Consider the following 20,310-nt stretch of genomic DNA (forward strand, 5'->3'; position numbering starts at 1 on the left):
TGGTATACAACTAGCATGAAGACTGCCTCTCAGCAGAGACCATATTTTTTTCCTGTCTCTTTAGTTTCGATTTTCTTCATCTATGGAAATTTTAATGATGGCTGTTGGTAGTTTCTGTGCTATTGTTCATGGAGCAGCCCAGCCAGCTGTGTTGCTTGTGTTTGGTGCAATGGCAGACACTTTTATTGAATATGACATTGAAATGCAAGAGCTTAAAGACCCAGGCAAGACATGTATAAATAACACCATAGTGTGGATTAATGGTACTATTCATCAGAATGAAAAGAACGCCACAGTAAGATGTGGGTAAGTAGTAGATATATTTGTTTCTTTTCCCTTGTTATTATGGCTTGTCAGAGAATGTATGGCTAGTGAAAGTCCACTTCAGCCTTTAAACTTTACATTTTCTATCCATAAGGCAGAAAAGGGGCATGGTTCTTGTTAGAGTCCTGTTTCTGAGCTGGAGATATTACCTGGAGGGAGAGAAGGTCTGCTTGGGTCTTGGTCTTTCAGCTATAGGTGTCACCAAGGATATTCTTTGATGATGGTTGTTCTGACAACAGATGTATCTGCTACACATCTGAGTTCATTAATCTGTTTTCTCTGATGACACTGTAGGTAATAATGACTTCTGGTCATTCTGGTTAGGACTTAGGTACCTACAGGTGCCTGCTGACTTCTAAGCAAGTTAGCTAAACTTTAGTCATTGAAGAGAAATGAGCGCTTCTAGGATGCAGTTAATCTTAGCTTATGGGAGATGTCTAAGGCAGGTGAGATGAACTGCCCTATAGGAGTGCCTGTTTCTTTCCATTAACTATAATAAATGGAGTCTAGATGATTCATTCAGATACAGATATCTGTCAAAGCCAAATTTGAACCTGTAACCTTTCCTAAGGCTCGTTTTTCAGTGCATCATTCTAAAAGTTTTCTAATCTCTGAGTGACATTTAATTAGATATTTAATTAGAATTAAAAGTTACTTGTCTAAAGGTCTCTGAAATTCAGAGCACATGGGAAGTGATTCACATTCCTAGGTGTAGGTGACTGGGGCCAAATTATTTGCTCCAGGTTGTTCAATCCAGCCCTCTGTGATGGGGCTGGCAGATAGAATACAGGATTTGCTATAGACCTCTGTTCCTCTGAAGCAGCAACTATGCACCAGGCAGGATATGTTGAAGCATTAAAAATGGTACTGGATATCTGTGTCAGGCACCCGAGTTGTTTCCATGATTGTTTTTCGCAAGAGATCAGGTCAGGTGCATAGTGTTACCTTCTGGCTTAAAATTTCAGTGTACCAAATTCTGGGTAAATAGAATAAAATTTGCTGTCTGCAGTATGTTTTAAAAAAGTTGTGTAAAAGCATAACCGGTAACGACCCGAAATGCCTGTTTCAAAGAAATCTAAATGCAATAGCAGCAACTCAATGCCCTTCACTGATATTAGCAGTAATTTAATACTCCTACTTGAGCTAAGAGAAATTATCATTTCATATTAGCAAGCTTATGGTACAAAGTAATACTTGAATTTACCTAATTTCTCTCTGTAAAACAATTTAAATCTGAGTGTTATTAGTTGGTATAATGACACAAAGCAAGTGCATTCAACATCTAATGAAAACTTACTGGGCAGCTCTTCCCTGAAACACCCTGTCACCTGTGCTGTTTCAGAGCATGCAGTCTGGTGGGGTTTCTCAGAGACTGCAGGGCGGCTCCAGGACAGCAGAGCAATTCCTGGTACCTCCCAGCACCGTACCCCTGTGCGACAGGCAGAGCAAGAAAACCAGCCACTGCTAGCCGTAGCCTCGGTATTGGGAAACAATGCTTCTGTTACCAAAACAAGCTGACTTGACAGCTGACATGACTAACTTGAAGAAACACCAGAATAGAAATCTGTGAGAGACTTAACACAGTATTGCTAACTTTTTTTTTTTTCTTTTTTTCAGGCTGCTGGACATTGAACAAGAAATGACCAAGTTTGCAGGTTACTATGCAGGAATTGGTTGTGCCATACTGGTGTTAGGATACCTCCAAGTCAGTATTTTGTTCCCTATTTTGATTTCAAAGTTAAATCACTAAATAAAGTTTAGAATAATTATGTTCCCTTTAACTGCTTAGTCAGCTGCCCATTTAAGCAGAGCAGATGCTTTCAGTTCTCATTCTATCGGCTGAAATAGGTTAGCTTTGGCAGTCTGAGACCTCCTTGGATTTTTGCCTGCATACCTTTGTACAAGGATACGTTTTACCCAGTGAGATGAATGCACGCTGCTCCTTTCATACCACAGGAAATACTTGCTCAAGTGTGGTTACCGTGGAATCCATGTGCCCTCCCAAAATAACAGCTGAAGGGCATGCAGATTCCCAGTAGGCATCTCAACTGTGTTGAGCCCTGTGCTTCTATTATGGAGATATTACAGACTAATAGTAGTGTAAAACTGGTGTTGGAGAAGAATCACACCCTACATATTCTGTAGTAATGGTTCAGTCCTTATGACTGAGATGAGCCACAAGCTTGGATGATTCCTGCATCACCTGCTAAAGGGTCCACTGCTTTTGAAGTTTTTTATAATTCCAAAATCACTTGTCATTCTTCTTTATACATTATACTCTTCCCAGATCTGCTTTTGGGTTATGGCTGCAGCTCGTCAGATACAGAAAATCAGGAAAGCTTATTTCAGGAAAGTAATGCAAATGGATATAGGCTGGTTTGACTGTACATCTGTAGGAGAACTGAACACCCGAATTTCTGAGTAAGTAATCTAGAAAAAACATATGCTACACAGAACATTTTGCACTTCCTTCCAAACACAACAGAGTGCCAATAACTAGGCATTTGACAAACACCTTCTAATATAAAATACAGCTATGTTCCTGGCTGATTATCTCCCCCATCTTCGAACTGGGTGCCGTAACTATTAAGCCACAATTATTTCCCTTTTGTGCCTTGTCTCTCAGTAAATGTGTGGGGGGGTTTTGTTGGGTTTTGGGGTGGGGGTTTTTTGCCACTTTGTCCTGCCCTTCCCTTCTCCTCCTGTGCCCAGTCCTTTCAGAGTAATCTCTAATTTGGCTACAACTGCACACTCCCCTGAGCCTGGAGATGTGGATTTGAACCCTCTCTCACTTCCCAGAAAGGAAAATTACATTAGGGGCACACTTTGCTTTTGTTTGCTTTTAAAACAGAAGAGTGAGCCTTGCTTAATCCTCTGCTAAAGAAGGTAGAAGCACCTACCTTTAGAAAGGGACCCAAGGTAGACGGAGAAACCTTCGTATCCTGGGTAAACATTTAGCCCTGAGAAAAGCAGAGCTTAAGTCTCGCTCCTTTTTTTAGCGGTTCCTGTTTACAGGCTGAAGGCAGTTGCGAGGTGAATATGCCGACTCTAGATGGCTCCCTGTTGTTGGTCGTGCCTGCATAATAGTAGTCACAGCTGCAGAAGATTTTTCTGTGGTTGAAGGCGGTTTTATTTGCCTTTACTCCCTGCCCAGTGGTATCTATGACTTTCTGTGGTGTTCTTTTTATGAATAATAAGTGCCAAGTGTAAGTTGCTGTGAAGAATTTCTGTGGCAAAAAATAGGTACTGAGCATGTATTTGTCTAATAAATAACACTTAGTTACCTGGTTTTTCGAACAACAATGTCCTGTGCATACAAAAAGCTTCCTGACTGCAAAAAAAAACATTCTCCAGAAGAAATATAAACATGTTCTTGAACTCAGCACTCTTAAATTTTTCAATAGAGGACTGTCATTTCACTTGCTATATCAATGAGCTAACAACTAAGCACTTTAAACCTCAATGCCACTTGCTCCTAGTTATTCCAGGAGTTCCCGGTTCTTCTGATCTCAGGGATGAGGTAGTAACCAAGAGTAGCAGAAGTATAATGTCTGTTTTGCTTTAAGACATTTTTTCTCTGTTAGGAATGCATAAGAGAGAACAAATGAACGCTGCAGCTGCCTAAGGGTTGGATGACATTAACTGCTGCACCACTGTCCCCCATGTGATAGAGCTGTTAATTTTTCCCACTGCCTCCAGTGATAAAGTAACCCTCCTCAGTTTTCCCACTCTCCCTCTCATTTAGAGAACAAACTAGCTGATAGGGTAGAGAGAAGAACTGGGAGGTGGTGGAAGGTGGAACTAGAAGAGAGTTACAGCCCTCCTCCCTTTTTCTGCCCCCTCAGCAAGGTGGTATGGTACATTCTCAGTGCCCCATGATGGGAGGAATGGCATATCAGATATACTGTTTTTCCATTATCAGACAGCTGCATCCAGCTGGGATGTCTCTGCCCCTCCTTTGAATCAGCTGGGGCATAGCAGTAAGAACCAGCTAGTGAATGAGTCTGCTGGCAGGACAGCTTTTCCTAGGAAAGGACAATATCTTCTCTGCAGTATTCATGCATAAAAGCCTTCCGCCATTGCAAAGGCACCAGGTTTTCTCACTGTAGCCCAGGGTCTGTGGAAGGGGTGATGGTGGAAAGAATAGGGGTGAGGAAGGGCCCTCTCCAAGGGATAGCAACTAACCCAAATGTGGCCAAGACCTGAAACACAAACGAAAGATATGCTCACCAGTCTTCTGTTGGTTTTTGTTGTTTTTTCCCCAGTGATGTAAACAAAATTAATGAGGCTATTGCTGACCAAGTAGCAATCTTTATCCAGCGCTTAACCACTTTTGTGTGTGGATTCCTCCTGGGATTTGTCAGTGGCTGGAAATTGACCTTGGTTATCATTGCAGTGAGCCCTCTGCTTGGGGTTGGAGCGGCTATCTATGGCTTGGTAAGTGAATTGTGGGAGGTTTGTGTTGAGGTATGATGAGCAGGGAAGGTCATGCCATAGAGCTGGGAGGACTGGTGGAAGAGAAGGCTATTACACCCCTTTAAAGTCAAGAGAGGCAGATTATGGTCACAGCAGTACTGGGGGTGGGGGAGCAGGGAGGCGGGCTTTGCTCCCGCTTTGCTTATTCTGATTCCTGGAATAATATATCCTGCTTCTAAGATGGGAGTGTAAGCACACCTTCTTTTGGGTCCTTTGGCTGGATATTACAGTTCCTGAGATTAGAAGCTGGCCTACACCTTCTGTCTATCACTACACACCTGGTTTAGATGGGTACTAGACATGGGGCTTGACTTCTCTGTGTAGATTAGGGGCTTTTAGAGATGATCAAGTTTTGGAACTGTAAAATAGTTCAAAACAACTGCTCAAACTTGCCTCAGGCTGTCCCTGCTCCTGACAGTGGCTGCGTCCTCTCCCAGTTGTTCCTGTTCTGCTCCTCCACGCGCTCCCTTCAAACTCCCTGTCACTGTGCAGGGAAAGGACAGTGAAGAGGGAAACTGCAGGACCCGCTGCCCTCTCACCTCCTCTCCCACACTCAGCAGGGCTGGGCAGTTCCTGCTCCTCCTCTGCACTGCCTCATGCTCTGCCCTTTTGTTGGGTTCAGCCCTTTGGCTCTCTCACTTCTTCCACGTCAGGAACAGTTTGCTATCATTTTGCTATCAAGTCTCTAATGTCTCTCTGACTAATTTCTTATCTTCCTGCTCTCCTTTAGCACCTTGTGCTGGCTGCAAGTAGATGACATGAATGATGACTCAGTGTCAAGTGGGAGAGCAGAATCCTGGCAGGGAATGCAATAAACCCCAAAATGCCTCTTTCCTTCATTTGCAATTTCTTTCTGAGCTCATTCCCCTTTATGTTTGTAATTTTCCCTCTTTCCATTCTTATTTCTGTCCCCATCTCTTTCCTTTCACGTACCCACTGTTAAGTGTTTCCTCTTTATGAGCTTTTCCAGCCCAAGTCTTTGTTTTTTACCACAAAGAAAACAGACCCAAGGTCAATCTAGCCTGGTTTCCTGTCTCCAAAAGTGGCTAATAGATGCCTGGGGTAGGGTATTTGAAAAGAGAAAGCAAATAATGACACTTTACAATTTCTAGTGATATGTCACTCCCAAGCCAATGTGGTATCCTTGTGTAGAATTGTACATGACTACATTTTCTTCCATTAATTCTTCCATTAATCTTCTTCCTGAAGCTGGGCTCTGCCACAGTGGCTAAAGGGCTGCTCTTGCCGCTTAAGCCCCCACTTCCTCCCATGATGCACAAACCCTCAGTCTGCAGTCTGCTTAAGCCCAGTTAGCGGCAGAGAGAGAGTGAGGGAGGGAAAGCAGGTGGTGTCAGTTGCTCTGTCTCGCTACCTGGAGCAGAGCTCTTGGCCAAGGGGATAACTGTTCTGCAAAACATATGTTACAGAGGTATATGCCCTAATACGAGAAGACAGAAGTCTTCAGAAGTCTTCAAGTGTGCAGCGTGCCTAATAAAAGCCTGCTCAGAGTCGGGGAGGTGACCTCAGGCAGAGCAGACAGCGCAGTGTGACAGCCAGCACTGCTTACCCCTGTCCTTGTCTGCACCTACAGTTCAGGTGTAACCAGCACTTCTCATGCTTTTGTAGGCTGTGGCAAAACTAACAGGCCGAGAATTACAGGCTTATGCAAAAGCTGGAGCTGTGGCTGATGAAGTGCTCTCATCCATCAGAACAGTGGCTGCTTTTGGTGGGGAGAAGAAAGAAGTTGAAAGGTTTGTTTGGACAAATTGTAAGGTCTCTAATTTCTTTTTCCTGTAGCAACATAACGCTGTAATGCACTTCGGAGACATGGCAGTTAGTCTCCAAATTCTACAACAATGACCATTTGTTAGCTTTGAGTATTATATGCATGTATGTTACAGTAATTTAGGTTTCAAATAACATCACATATGCAAAACCAGTTTCATAATTCAGTCAATCAGTGAAATAAAACATCAGCAATACTATCTTCAAGTCATTCCCACTTGTAGGAACATACTGACAAATTTTCCCCTAAACATTGTCTGATATATCACTTTTGCAGCACATCTGAAAACTTTGGGTACTTTCAAGCTAAGTAAGAGAACTAGTTCCAGCAAGATATGATGATTTGATGATATTAAGCTGCAAATTTCTCTTAAATTAATTTAAAACATAACATGGTTGTAGGATGTGCTCTTGAAGCGAGCAAATTCTCAAAGCTTGTGTCACTCTGATAAAACCCCAAACCCTGTGGCGAGGTATCTGCAGTGAGTGTGGCTTTCCTTGTGCTTATTACACTAGAACGTACAAGGATTTCATGTTCTGGGTGCATTGCTGGTTTCAGCAGTGGTCTGTTACTTCAGAGTGAGAGGTATCAACCCTATGTGGACCCTCTGTTAACTGTAGCACAGCCAATCATTGAAGACGCCTCATTTTGTTGCTCATTGCTCATTTTGAATTTTCTATCAAATTCATTTAATGCCCTTTTCTTTTTCTCTCTTTCTACAGATATGATAAGAATCTGGTGTTTGCTCAGCACTGGGGAATTCGGAAAGGAATAATAATGGGGTTATTCACTGGTTACATGTGGCTTATAATATTCCTGTGTTATGCATTAGCTTTTTGGTATGGCTCTAAACTTGTCCTTGAAGAAGAAGAGTATTCACCTGGCACTCTTCTGCAGGTACCCATCTCTGAAGAACTAACTTGGTGATGAAAAACCCCATTGTGGTAAAGACAAACCAGACCAAAGAAGTTTTATCAAATCTAACCTCTCTGTCACAAACAGTTTCTGTTCCTTTGAATCACCATTTTCTGTTGCTAATTGCCCACCCAGCTCTATAGATGACAAAGAACATGTAAACATAAATGCTGATAAAAACATATATGGCTGTAGCTCCTGCCGTGTATATAAAAAACATACTAACCTACACGGCCCTCATGCATCCACTTCTGCACAGCAGATGCTTTAGACACTGATGACCTAAATGCAAGAAAACCAACATCTACAGATATTTTGGCTATTTGATTTAAGCCAGGACTGCCCAAATGGCACGCTCCAGTCCAGACCCAGAGTAAATTTTGCCTGAACCTTGCTAAGTCCTGGGTGTTCTGATGAGACATCTATTTTTGATTCTTTGTCTGTTGCACACCATGAGAGCTCCCAACCACCAGCAGCATGCAGTGCAAAACTTCCTGTTAAATGGAGCTTGGTAAATTACTCTGAGAACATTGTAAAATTGAGTCATTCTGTTCAAGGAGGATGTCTCTCACAGGAAATGATTTGCAACTGCTCTTGACACCAGTAGCTGGTACAAGGTAGTGCTGTGAAAACCAAAGTGAGCAATTTCCTTGCCTTGCACATGATAACTATATTTCAGTGCTTCCAAATGACAAATGGCAAACAGTGGGGAGCTGCCCTGTAGCTGAAAAATTGTAGCTGTCAATGGAGGGACTCTCCCTTACACTCCCCTTCCTCTCTCAGTTCCCAGTCATCTTTCTTGTACTTCATGTTTTCTACCATACACTCCTAGTCTGGCAGGGGGGAGGAGGGGAGGATTTGTAGATACGAAACATTTAAATATGCTTTTCTTCTGAAAAACTGTTGTGCACCAGCCATACTGCATTGAGATACATTAAGCATTTCTTCTTCTATCAAACGTACAGAACCTGCTCCCTCGTGTTCATGATGGATTCTGACATGCGTATAACCTACTTGCTTTGGGAGTCGTTCACATAAGAAAATTAGTTTGTAGTAAAGCTGAGTATGAACTTACGGCATGATCTATACATCACAGTGTCGATGTTTGCAGTGCACAGTATGCGTACAGTAGATTCTTCCACTTTAGCCATGGGATTATTCTCAGTAAACATCACTATGGTGCAAGGGAGAACTGAGTCACGTATACTTTTCTTTCTTTCTCAACAGTAGTGTTTCCTTATACACCTTGCCCATTTATCCTGACTACTGTTTGTGTTGTATTCAAAAGGCTAGCTGAGTCCTTGATTGCTTCTTAGCAGAATTCTCAGGTATTGTCAAACTACAACAAAGGATTACACACCAGTTCTCCTAATGCTCAGGGTGAATGTTCAAACTATCAGCCACAACAAAGCAAAGAATGGACCAAAAGCCTACACCGAAGACATTATCCAAACATTTATAATCTGCTCTGCCAAACCACTTCTGTAACTGAAAATAACTAAGGAGGAATAAAGCCGAGTAAATTCTAGGAAAAAAATGTTCATTCTGACAAGCCCACGCTGGTATAATAGCACTGAGAAGAGTAAGCTATACTTACGATACAATGCAGCTCACTCCTTATTGTAAAAACAAACAATGAATGCATTTGCACGTGTGTGGTATCAAAGTGGCACCTCAGTAAATTTACCTCAGTAAATATCTGGGTGCATATGTTTTTAGGCCAGGGCAAATATGACATAAGTTGATTTACTTCAGCCTGGAAGCAAAGTTGTGAAAGACAGTGAAAATCCTTTCTAAGATGCATTTGTTTGCTTTCTTGTGGGCTAATTATGCTCATATAGTGAATCACTGCAGCTCAGCTGATGCACAAGAAGTCATTAAGCCACTGTAGTTTCATTTGCTTGTCTAAGCTATAAACTGTAACAAAAATGTGATGTCGTATTTCGTTAATTTCTTTTTCTACTTCTTCAGGTTTTCTTTGGTGTTTTAGTAGGAGCTTTAAATCTTGGCCAAGCATCTTCCTGTCTGGAAGCCTTTGCCACTGGCCGTGGGGCTGCAGCAAATATTTTTGAGACAATAGATAAAGTAAGTAATGAATTTCTAATCTGTGTTACTTTGTAGTGGAAAAATAATTAAATAAGCCTCAAGCAGTAGTAGTTTTATCTACTGTGTAAATGAGGAAAAATGAGTGCAATTAAAGAAAAATTGATTGTGCAATAGAAAGGTCTAGCGGCATGCACATGGGCTGTTGAACAGATTTCTTAAGTGGCCTGTTTCTGAATAATGAAACAGCTACTGCTGTTTCTTACTCCCGTTTCTCCTTACGTACAATTACTGATCAGTGCTGGTCCACGGAAAGCGTACAGGCAGGCAGTAATAGTCATCTTGCAGCCAAACTTGCAACAAGCATCGAGCTCCCAGCCTCCAGATGTCATCAAAAGATGTGGCTCTATTGGCATTAGTGGCAAAGGTGGCCTCTGTCGCCTGTCCCAGAGCTACCCTGAGTTAAAATGAGACCAAATAAGCACAGGCACTGGTCATGCAGCAGTTGTAACTGTTAATCACAATATTATCTAGACAGATAGATATTTGAAATAAGGTTGTATGAGAAAGTCTGAGAGCCACTGGCATTTATTGATGAGGATTCCTTTCTATACCTGTATAAATTTGGTGGTTGGCAAAATACTGCTGATTTCTTAGCAGTACGTAGTATCTCTGGTCATTGACAAGCTTTATTGTGCTAAAAGCTACTATGTAAATACATTAAAATGCTGCTTGTCTTTTATAGAGCACATAAGGGTATATAAAGAAGGCTAGAGGGACTGTGGTAATGCTAATGGACTTTTTAGTAACCCTTCAATGTTCTGTAATAATGATAATACATGTGCCTTATCAATGCACTTCATAAGCTCTAAGATAAACTGAAAAAGATTAATAAAGGAAGTGGTTTTTAGAGAAAAATTTAAAAAGCACAGAAGAGTTGCAACAGTAAGAATTAATCACAAAATTCAACATAAGGTTGAGTCAGATAACCTTAGGGTAAAAAAAGCAAACTAAAGTGAGATTTCATCTGTGTAGAGAAAGGGTAACAAAGTTAGATCCGTCTGCTTGCTGCATTTGTAGATTTGTGATTAGACAGTAAAAGCACAGCTCTGCCTTGATACAGATTTTTTTTCTGGCACTAAACTTATAGCCATGCTGAGGTTCCCATTTGCAAGATCAGTGAAAGTTTTCTTCATAGCTTAGTATCTGAATTTCGGTGAGATATATTCCTAAAGGGGAACCAATCTTTTAGCTGCTAGTAACATCTTAGAACATATACATTTCTCATATTAAAATTCCCTTCAATCTGTTTGGTTACAGAAAAAATCATACATGTTTCAATTATAAAATATTGGTGTTGCTATAGTTTTAATTCATTCTCTGTGTTCCATGCTTCAAAAAGCTGTCCTTAGAAAATTTGATTTCTTTGGGATTCCTCAAATTTCTCTTAGTTCTCTGCTCATGTCTAGCAGTCCACAATACCCAAGGCCTGGCCAAAATTATGTGCGACCCAAAGCACTTCATGGGAAAACTTCAAATCAGGATTCCAGCTCTTAGGACTGGGTGTGCAAGGGTAGATGTTTTAAATGCAAAGTGATGAAGCGTGCAGATTTTCAGCAATAAATTGGTTGTTCAGTGCTGTAGGAGAATGTTTATATGAGCGAAGTAGTGCCATTTTATTCCTGAGGAGCTGGCTAAATTAACTTAGTCAAAATGCCTCACTGAGTCAGCTATTCTGTTCCAGCAAAAACTAGCTGAGTGGTTGACTGTGGTAATTGCAGGAAGCCTAAAATAAGAAGAGGGTGCACTCATCTTGCCTGTACTGCCCACCGGTGACAACTCTCCCATCACTGCGGCCTTCAATTTCATGTCCCTGGCCTGCTAGCCCTGGCCTGCTGCTGGCTCAGTGCAGCCAAGTGCTGTTCAAACAGAAGTGCCATGCCTTTGTACGGTATGGGGAATATTTATCTACTGCAGCAGTGTTGGCTGTTTAACAGCAAATAAATAACACAATAAATTCTATCCTAGAAACCCACCATTGACTGCATGTCAGAAGATGGCTACAAGCTGGATAAAGTACGAGGTGAAATTGAATTTCATAATGTAACGTTCCATTATCCCTCCAGACCAGACATAAAGGTAATTATTCATCATCCATCCTGTGAACACAATTACTGTAAACAATCAAAATATCCCGGTTCTGCCAGCAATTTCTAGATTTTCAGTAGAGTTTGTTTTCCAGAAGCCCAGACCCTCTGTTTAAAAGCAGACTAAATAATTCTTCTATTAAAGGGTTCTTCTACTTACCAATCTGCTTATTTTACCATTCTGACGTATCCATTGCCATACATACTCCTTGCTGCTGAACATAAACTTGTAGTAATTTCAGACAAACTCACCTGCATACAGCTTCTCTTACAATCAATTACGCACTTGTATCAACATGTGCTAGGATAGGACACAAAGTAGTAAGCTGAACGGTGCAAGGAGATTTTATAAAACTCTTCCATTACTCTGGGGATGCGCCATGTGACCCATTAAAATGCTAGGAAAAGGTACAGGAGCATTGGCTGTATACCCCATTATTTCCCTACTCTGTGTTTGAATTAACAAATTCATCTCAGAAAAGCAAATTATTGAATAAGCAATTGAGTGTTATTGCTTCTAAAGACAGAAGCATATGAAGTATCAGATTTTTCTATGTAATTTCACTGTTACATTCTTAATATTTAAGATTTAATAATGCCTTTAACAGGCATTCATAATACATGTACAATGATGTTCTTTAAAGGATATTTATTGCTAAGTTCTCCAATGGTATTAACTTGACTAGTTCTTAATGATGAACAACAGGAACAAACAAAGATCAAAATCTGCTTGCCTGTCATGGAAAACAGTGCTCTGCATTTATAAATTCTTCAAACAATATAAAAATATTTGGCTTTCTCTTTCCTTTCTTTCTTCATAATATTTTTCTGAATTTTGTAAAATTGCTTTGAATCTCCATTTTGAGATACAGAATATACCCACTTGGTTGTATGACTGTGAGAAAATTAGAATGGATAGATTCTGGTTTTTTTTTTTTTTTTCCTTTCCAGATTTTGGATAACCTTAATATGGTTATTAAAGCAGGGGAGACAACAGCTTTTGTTGGAGCTAGTGGAGCTGGAAAAAGTACAACAATACAGCTCATCCAGCGTTTCTATGACCCCACTGATGGCATGGTGAGTGTACCCGTCTAGAATGTGTTTCTCTAGCCTTAGGGACTTGAAAGAATGACATGGTTTCTTCTCCAAGCTGAGAAGGAAGACTCCTAACTTTCTTTTCTTTTTTCTTTTTTTAATAAGCGAAATATCCTCTTCTGCATTTCAGGGGAATGCTGAACAGTCTTATAAAAATAATTATGTGAAAGAGAAAAAACTGTTAGGAGAAAATAAAAATTCAGCGCTAAATCTGAGTAAAAACTATACCTATAGATACGATAACTCAGGAGTGACAAATAACGTTCTATTCTGGAAAACATAAGTATTGAATATTTAATCATTATCCCATAATATTGCTTTAGTATATGCAATTACCATTTAGTAATGGATTGGCTAAGAATATAAATTACATCTATTAACAGTCTAATTCCATTTATGTGTTCCTAGTTGGCACAAATCACATACATGGTGACCTGTATTTGAATGCATAAAAGACAAAGAACCAATTTATTGAAAACATATAATCATAATTTTGGTGATTACTTTCCACCTGGTTTTATTTCTGAGGCCAAGCAAAAAGAGGTATTGGGAAATGAAATCAAAGAGCACAACTCCTAAGCCCAAGAATGTGCATATACTACTGCCACTGCATTACATTCTTTTATTCTTTTATTCTATTATTCTTTTGATTGGACATGAGAGGAAAATTTTTCACAATGAGAACAGTCAGCCATTGGAATAATCTCCCCAGGGAAGTGGTTGACTCCACTACACTGGACACTTTTAAGACTCAGCTAGACAGGGTGCTGGGCCATCTCATCTAGACTGTGCTCTTGCCTAGAAAGGTTGGACCAGATGATCCTTGAGGTCCCTTCCAACCTGGTATTCTATGATTCTATGTATGAAAGCTGTTTTTTACACTGGTCATGGAAACACAGCATCACAGGCCCTTAATTTCCATTGTGTCTTTCTTTGTCTCTGAACTGGAGGGGACAATCTCCCTGACTTTTTTCCTTTTTTTTGGTCCATGTTTTAATTGGCTTCTGTAGATTACCCTGGATGGCCATGACATTCGTTCCCTTAATATCCAGTGGCTGCGCTCACAGATTGGTATTGTTGAACAAGAGCCAGTGCTGTTTGCCACCACGATTGCAGAGAACATTCGCTATGGTCGGGATGAGGCTACCATGGAAGACATAATCAAAGCAGCCAAACAGGCCAATGCTTACAATTTCATCATGGACTTGCCACAGGTAGGCTGTGCCTTGTAAAATGTCAGGCAGAATTTGATGGAAAAATCAAGAATCCTTTTGTCTCTCTCCCCATGCAGCCATTTGTGCTCAGGTGGAAGGGCAGAAGATGAATATAAATAGTAGGCAGCAACGTTTCCTTTGACTAGAGTTAATTAGGTCTTGCTATGTGTATGTCACCAAGTTAAAAAAAAAAAACAACACAAACCAAGAAGAATTAGTTCCTCAGGAATCATATGCATAGCATTCAATAGCATGGTAATAATCATAGCATGATTTTAAAATATGTATTTTTCATGTTGTGGAGATCTGTTTCTGCTCAGACCAAAAGCAATTTAGAGCCCAGACTCTCACTAGCCAACATATATTTTTGAGCAGTCTGTACTGATCCTCACAACCTCATTTCCTTGTACAAGCTCTGTAAGTTAGCTGGAGGTTCCCTCTTCCCCAGTTCCTTCCCTTATGATGACAGGGCTTTGATCAGTCCTATGGTATCCTCCTTACAAAGCCCATATTTGATAGTAATGGACTGTTTACTTTTCTAGAATGTTGTTTTGCCAAGTAGCTTCTCAAAGGGACATGTTACAACAGTGAACCTGATTGACAGGATTCAAGTACCATTAACTAATGTCAGTACCTACTTTTTATCCTCCATCTATGCATTTCCAGGCTTCCAGGAAACTATTCATAGAAAGACTGTGTAAAGGCTCCTGTTTATTTCTTGTAAATGGAGGAATAAACAAGATTTGGCTCTAGGTGAATATAATTAAACTGGCTCTTGAGATGCTAGGCTTTATGTGTTTATTTACCTGAACCTAATGCCACCAGAGTATGATGTCCATGAATCACAGCCAGTGTTTATGATTCATAGGCTATCAGTAGGCAAGTCCAGCTCTGTGGAAGGTTTGCTAGTGAGTCATTTGATGGAGAGTAGGTAGGTGTTTCCTCTCCATTTCAGCTTTTGCTGATATAGTCATTTTGAGCCAAACTGGAACATCACCTTTTTATCCGTACATACTTTTGGCTTGGGGTTGGAACCCCAGTTCAGGCAAAATGATGTTGTTCATTATGAAGGAAGTTACTTCATCAGCTCTCCTTTGAATCTGGTGCACTAACAATGTTTTTGTCTCTCAAAGACAATAATTTTTTAAGTCTGCTCCCAGGACAAATCTGAGAGATGTTTTACCGATGTCTTCCCCAGAAGCTTAACAGACATTTTTGTTATGTTTCATTTTCATTTTCCTCCTTCACACAGCAATTCGACACTCATGTTGGAGAGGGTGGAAGCCAGATGAGTGGAGGTCAAAAACAGAGGATAGCTATTGCTCGAGCTCTTGTGCGAAACCCAAAAATCCTGCTACTGGATATGGCTACGTCAGCACTTGATAATGAAAGTGAAGCTACTGTCCAAGAAGCACTTCATAAGGTTTGCTATAGCATAGCATAAATCAGACTTAAAAGGGCAGAAATTATTTTTAATGCAGTCTGCAGAGGGTACTGCTGAATTGCAACAAAGCAGTGAGAAGCTTTTCTCAATAGCTGTTTCATATGCACAAGTAGAACCTTAGTATTATTGACAGAAAATAATTTTTTCTTACATTGGGGCATTAACAGAAATCTATAGCTCCCTTTGCTCAGAAACAGGTGCTCATCTATGGGCTACAGGTGGAGTTCAAGTCAAAGTCAGCTGAAACCACTAGAAAGACTCCTATTGATTTGACCAAACTTTAGATTACGTAGCGCTGGTCCTAAGCATTTCTGTTTGCTATCCTGGGAATGGGGCGGTTGTTCCCTCTCAGGCTCGCCTTGGCCGCACAGCAATCTCAATAGCTCACCGCCTGTCAGCCATCAAAGCTGCCGATGTCATCGTTGGGTTTGAGCATGGGAGGGCTGTGGAGAGAGGAACTCATGAGGAACTCTTGAAGAGGAAAGGGGTTTATTTCATGTTGGTGACCTTGCAAAGCAAAGGAGACACAGCACTTAACAAAGAAGAAACGGAAAGTAAGTGTTTTGTTTTCTTTTATAAAATGACATAAAATTCCACAAAATGCCAATTTTTTTTTTTTTTTTTAAATGAGGGCTAGTTGCTTCTTTTTTTTTCTTCTGTCTTTATGGCTGAATTTTAGCATTCATAGAAGTAATACATTAACAGCCCTGGCCAAAGTGTTTTTACTGCATATGCACTGAATGACCTTCCTAATATAGATCTGCCCTGAAACATTAATCCTGACCTGCAATACCTGTCATTTTATAGCTCCATTTCATGCTGACGGTCCAGTCCTGCTGCATTTGAAATGCAAGCAAATTGCAGAATATGCTGTAAACCACCCTATTTGTTTTACTAGAGGCAGATTTGAATCAAAGCTTTTGGAAATGGAGGTCTAATAGAATGATCTGTTGTATTTTTGTGAAGCATCATACCTTGGATAGGATTATCTTAAAAGAAGAGAGCAATTACAGTGCTAAAATAGGGAAACAGCCTTTAGCAGTCACATCCCAAGTGAGACGGTCCTTGGGTTAATATTCAGTTAACTTCATCATGCCAAATACAAATATAAAACTTGTGGTACATGTAGGTTGAGTAGCAAAGTTGTATTACATTCCTTGCCTTCTACAAAGTATTCCAGTTACAACTTGGAGACACGGCACTTTTTTGCAGAGCCACAGTGAACTTAGGTTGTATTTAATTTTGGCACAAACTGAAGAGCTCTATATACTATATTTTACAGCAGCAGAAAATAATGTGGTTGAGCCAAATCTTGAGGAAGTCCAGTCATTCAGCAGAGGAAGCTATCAGGCCAGTTTACGGTGAGTCTTAAAAATTATGGTAAATCTCAATATGTTTCCAGATCTCTATATTTATTTTGTCCCACTATTCCAAAATCCCAATAGTGCTAATGAATCACTTCTCTGTATGTTGCATTAAAAAGGGTGGAAAGGCTGCAAGCATTTTACTAAGAGTTCGCTTGGAAACAAATAGCTTGTGTAATATGTTACTGATTGAAGGCCCATGGATAAATAGCAAGACTCTTAATTTTACTCCCCTTTCTATCCATAGCACCTTCTCTCCAATTCTGGTCTACTGTGTTAATGTTCCATTTTTAATATTACTACCATACAGCCATATATTTGTATTACCTGATGCACTTTCAGTCCAGTCACTTGAAAAATGACTTGCTGTGCAATTACTTGAGAAATCAATGCAGTGTACAAGGACATTTTTATTATGGCTTCTACTTCATGAAAGTTAAAGCATTTTACAAGCCAGACTGTCTTGTAGGTAGACACTTGTTATTTCTTTCTGGCAAGCCCGTGTCAGACATATGCAAGTGAATACATGTCTCCTGCATTACAGGGTTATGTTTTGTTAGGGATAGAGGTGGACTGTTTCAGCATCCTGTTTTGCTGGACTGAATTACTTGATAGTGATAACGGTGAATAGACTTGGTGTCTTAACATCTTGTGCAAATATAGTAGGATACACCACAATTTTGCTTAACAAATACACAATGCAGGGTACATATAAGACAACATATGAGTGGTGGGGGTGGAATATGATTTGAAAAAGTATTTGTGCCTGTTGTGTGATATTTTCTTCTCAAGAAGTTGAGAGAACGTAGAAAAAGAAAGAAAAAGTTGTGGGATTCCTGTGACTTGCTTCAGTGAATCCTGATTTAGTTGATATGAAAACTGCACCTGCTTTGCAATCAAGTATTGTGTTACTGACCTGTGAAGAACAGCCCATTTCTGTCCTCTTTACAGAGCTTCACTTCGGCAGCGCTCCAGATCTCATCTCTCTAATGTGGTCCCGGACCCTCCATTATCCATTGCAAGAGAACACACAGAGTCTATGTATCTTATGCCATCTTATGGAGAAGAAGATGGACAAGCAAAAAAGGTCAGGTCCAATAGTTCGTTATTAAATTTTCAGCCAAACAGGTTATATTACGGGGTAATGATAACCTGTAGACATGTGCCTCTCTTATAGGAGTGGTTGGCAGATATGTCTTCTTGGATTGATCCTTTTCTCTACTTAAACAAAACCACAGCTTCAGTTCTTATCCTCCATGTAAACCCTAGGCTGTATTTTGATGGCTGTTATTGGTCCATATAAAACTTCTAGCAGAGCATGACCTGTTGGTGAATTGATATATGTTGCAGATTAAGTTGAAAAAGGCATATTCATAAAAGCTGAATTAACTGACAAAAAGCAAAATGCTCAACCTGTGAAATGTAATAGCCACTCAGTGATACAAATGACACTGCTTCTTGTTCAATAAAGAGTAAATTCACTTTTGTCTCAAAATCATCTGGAGACTTGAGTAAAGAGAGACCCTTACTGCAACCTATCCCAGTCCTTGTGCAATCAACTAGCATAGAAAATAAAGACAGCATGCATTAAAATTATGCAGAATATGTAGGAATATACACAGTGGGTTTCCAAAGTGCTTATGAAGCTCCCTGCACCAATTTGCATGGCTACGGTTGTTCAGTGCAGAGAGCAGCAGTTAGAAGTCACTGTTCTTGCTATTGCTAAGCCTATTCTGTGGATAAATAGAGGGCTTTAGTGCTGTCACTCTGGCACTAGTTCAGAAGGAAGAGAAAATACAAGATGCTTCCACCCATTCATCCTTGCACATTGCCAGCAGATAGGTCTTCACAGTGTCTGTTTTGTCTGGGCATTTCCAGCCATAGGAACTGAGGGAGATGGGCAGGGCTCAGCACACTGAGTGTTAGAAAAATTCTGCACAAATCAAGCTGCAGGGTAAGTTATAATTGGATGATGAATATTCTGCTCTTACTGGGAATAATTATGGGAATTCAGCATATAGTCTGAGGATATTTTACAAAAGGGAAGCATAATTAGCATGTATAAAGCCTGAATCCAGCTATCACTCTGAGATCTCCCTTGTTTTAATTATATAGCATACCTGTTAATTTGATGCAGAGTCTGATTAGTGTGCTCACCCACAATACTTTAAAGTAATATTTAAGAAGATTCCATGAGTGACACAAAAAGCCACTTGTGAGGAAGAAGTTTAAGTTTTGGCACTGGGTATTGCATCACACCTTGTCTGGAGGCAGCAAAAATGGAACAGCCTGAGTTTCAGTGGCAGAAAATCTTAAACTAGTCGTAAATAACCTCTTAAGTTGGAATCGGTAGAGTGCACAAGGCACAAATCTCTCTCTTTTTCTCCAGGGACTGTAAAGGTAGTAATTTATGTAAACCTCTTGTGACTCCCTAGTCCTACAAAAGAGCTTCAGACAGCAGCCAAGACCCATCACTGCCCCTTCCCGTACAAAGCTAGAGCAGTTGTTTGGTCACTAGATGGCCATTTAACAGATTGTGCTAACTATTTTATCTCACTGTCAAAGGGAGAACATCACTGGGGGAATACATTTGCTTCATAAATCCAACCTGTTTTTTTAGGAATCTGTTGTTGTGGAGGAAGATGTCAAGCCTGTATCATTTACCAGAATTTTGAAATACAATGCCTCTGAATGGCCATACATGGTGCTTGGATCTCTGGCAGCAGCTGTGAATGGAGCAGTCAGTCCACTCTATGCTTTGTTGTTCAGTCAAATTCTTGGGGTATGTTATGCTAACATTTTAAAGTGTATTTTAGCTCTGAAGCAGAGGGGAGTGAATGTATGGTGCAGAACTTGACATGTTTTGGGCAAATCTTTAGATCTCGTCAAGTAAATGGGGTTAGCCTTCTTGCCTATAAACAATTATTCAGTAGAGATATTTATATCACTGTCATCATACTATCATTTGAGCTCTTTCAAGCGGTAGGCTCATTAGCATTTGTCATGTATTCTTCATTATCTGTCTCGTTCACTTTCCAGAACCGTTGGGAGTGGGTTTCTATACTTGCGTAGAGTTCATTTTAGATGAGATGAGATGTATCTCACGTGCAGGTACAGTGGAGAGAGAGACATGCAGAAGTCCTTCCCTGCAGAATTTTATTCTACAGACTTGGCCAAACCTTTGAGAAAGCTTTGGATCAGATCCAAAAAATACTTCACTTTTTTGTTCATATATTTCAGGCAGCTCTTTGCTGCCTGTTCCCTGCAGAATGCCAAGGGAGAGGTAGACAATTGTAACAGGGTTCATAGCTGCCAGCAAAAAGTAGACTTGCATCAACAAGTTTGGAAGACAAGCAGGAAATAGGAATATGCTTTAAACCTTGGCCTTCACTAAAGGATGCATTACCATCAAAATCCACAGGCTCACTTGAAAGTTTTCAAGAGTTCAACTGTGACTGTTTTTTCCTTCAAAAACTTGCCATAATAGAAAGAGGATGCTTCC

General features: G+C 40.3%; 2 protein-coding genes across 11 annotated transcripts in view; one reads left to right on the plus strand and one right to left on the minus strand.

Moving 5' to 3' along the window:
* Positions 1-3,444, minus strand: part of LOC104009981 (dehydrogenase/reductase SDR family member 9) — a 33,166-nt gene extending 29,722 nt beyond the window's left edge. The window contains exon 1 of the mRNA XM_009462028.2: positions 3,225-3,444. The gene's annotated coding sequence lies outside the window, so the exon portion shown is untranslated. The remainder of the gene's footprint in view (positions 1-3,224) is intronic.
* The window catches only part of ABCB11 (ATP binding cassette subfamily B member 11), a 98,498-nt gene that overhangs the window by 43,455 nt on the left and 34,733 nt on the right, over positions 1-20,310 (plus strand). For all 10 annotated transcript variants that reach the window (XR_015698700.1, XR_015698698.1, XR_015698696.1 and 7 more), the window contains exons 6-20: positions 65-306; positions 1,942-2,029; positions 2,612-2,745; positions 4,590-4,761; positions 6,427-6,551; positions 7,309-7,483; positions 9,473-9,586; positions 11,573-11,683; positions 12,643-12,768; positions 13,797-14,000; positions 15,253-15,423; positions 15,797-15,998; positions 16,727-16,805; positions 17,760-17,895; positions 19,429-19,590. Coding sequence is in view for 5 of the 10 variants with exons in the window: in XM_087731282.1 (XP_087587408.1) it covers positions 65-306; positions 1,942-2,029; positions 2,612-2,745; positions 4,590-4,761; positions 6,427-6,551; positions 7,309-7,483; positions 9,473-9,586; positions 11,573-11,683; positions 12,643-12,768; positions 13,797-14,000; positions 15,253-15,423; positions 15,797-15,998; positions 16,727-16,805; positions 17,760-17,895; positions 19,429-19,590 (2,241 nt within the window). In the remaining 5 variants the exon portion in view is untranslated. The remainder of the gene's footprint in view (positions 1-64; positions 307-1,941; positions 2,030-2,611; positions 2,746-4,589; positions 4,762-6,426; positions 6,552-7,308; positions 7,484-9,472; positions 9,587-11,572; positions 11,684-12,642; positions 12,769-13,796; positions 14,001-15,252; positions 15,424-15,796; positions 15,999-16,726; positions 16,806-17,759; positions 17,896-19,428; positions 19,591-20,310) is intronic.

This window comes from Nipponia nippon, unplaced genomic scaffold (genome assembly GCF_047370975.1).
Source record: "Nipponia nippon isolate SJK-2023a ecotype South Korea unplaced genomic scaffold, ASM4737097v1 scaffold_5, whole genome shotgun sequence".
Classification (NCBI taxonomy): Eukaryota; Metazoa; Chordata; class Aves; order Pelecaniformes; family Threskiornithidae; genus Nipponia; species Nipponia nippon.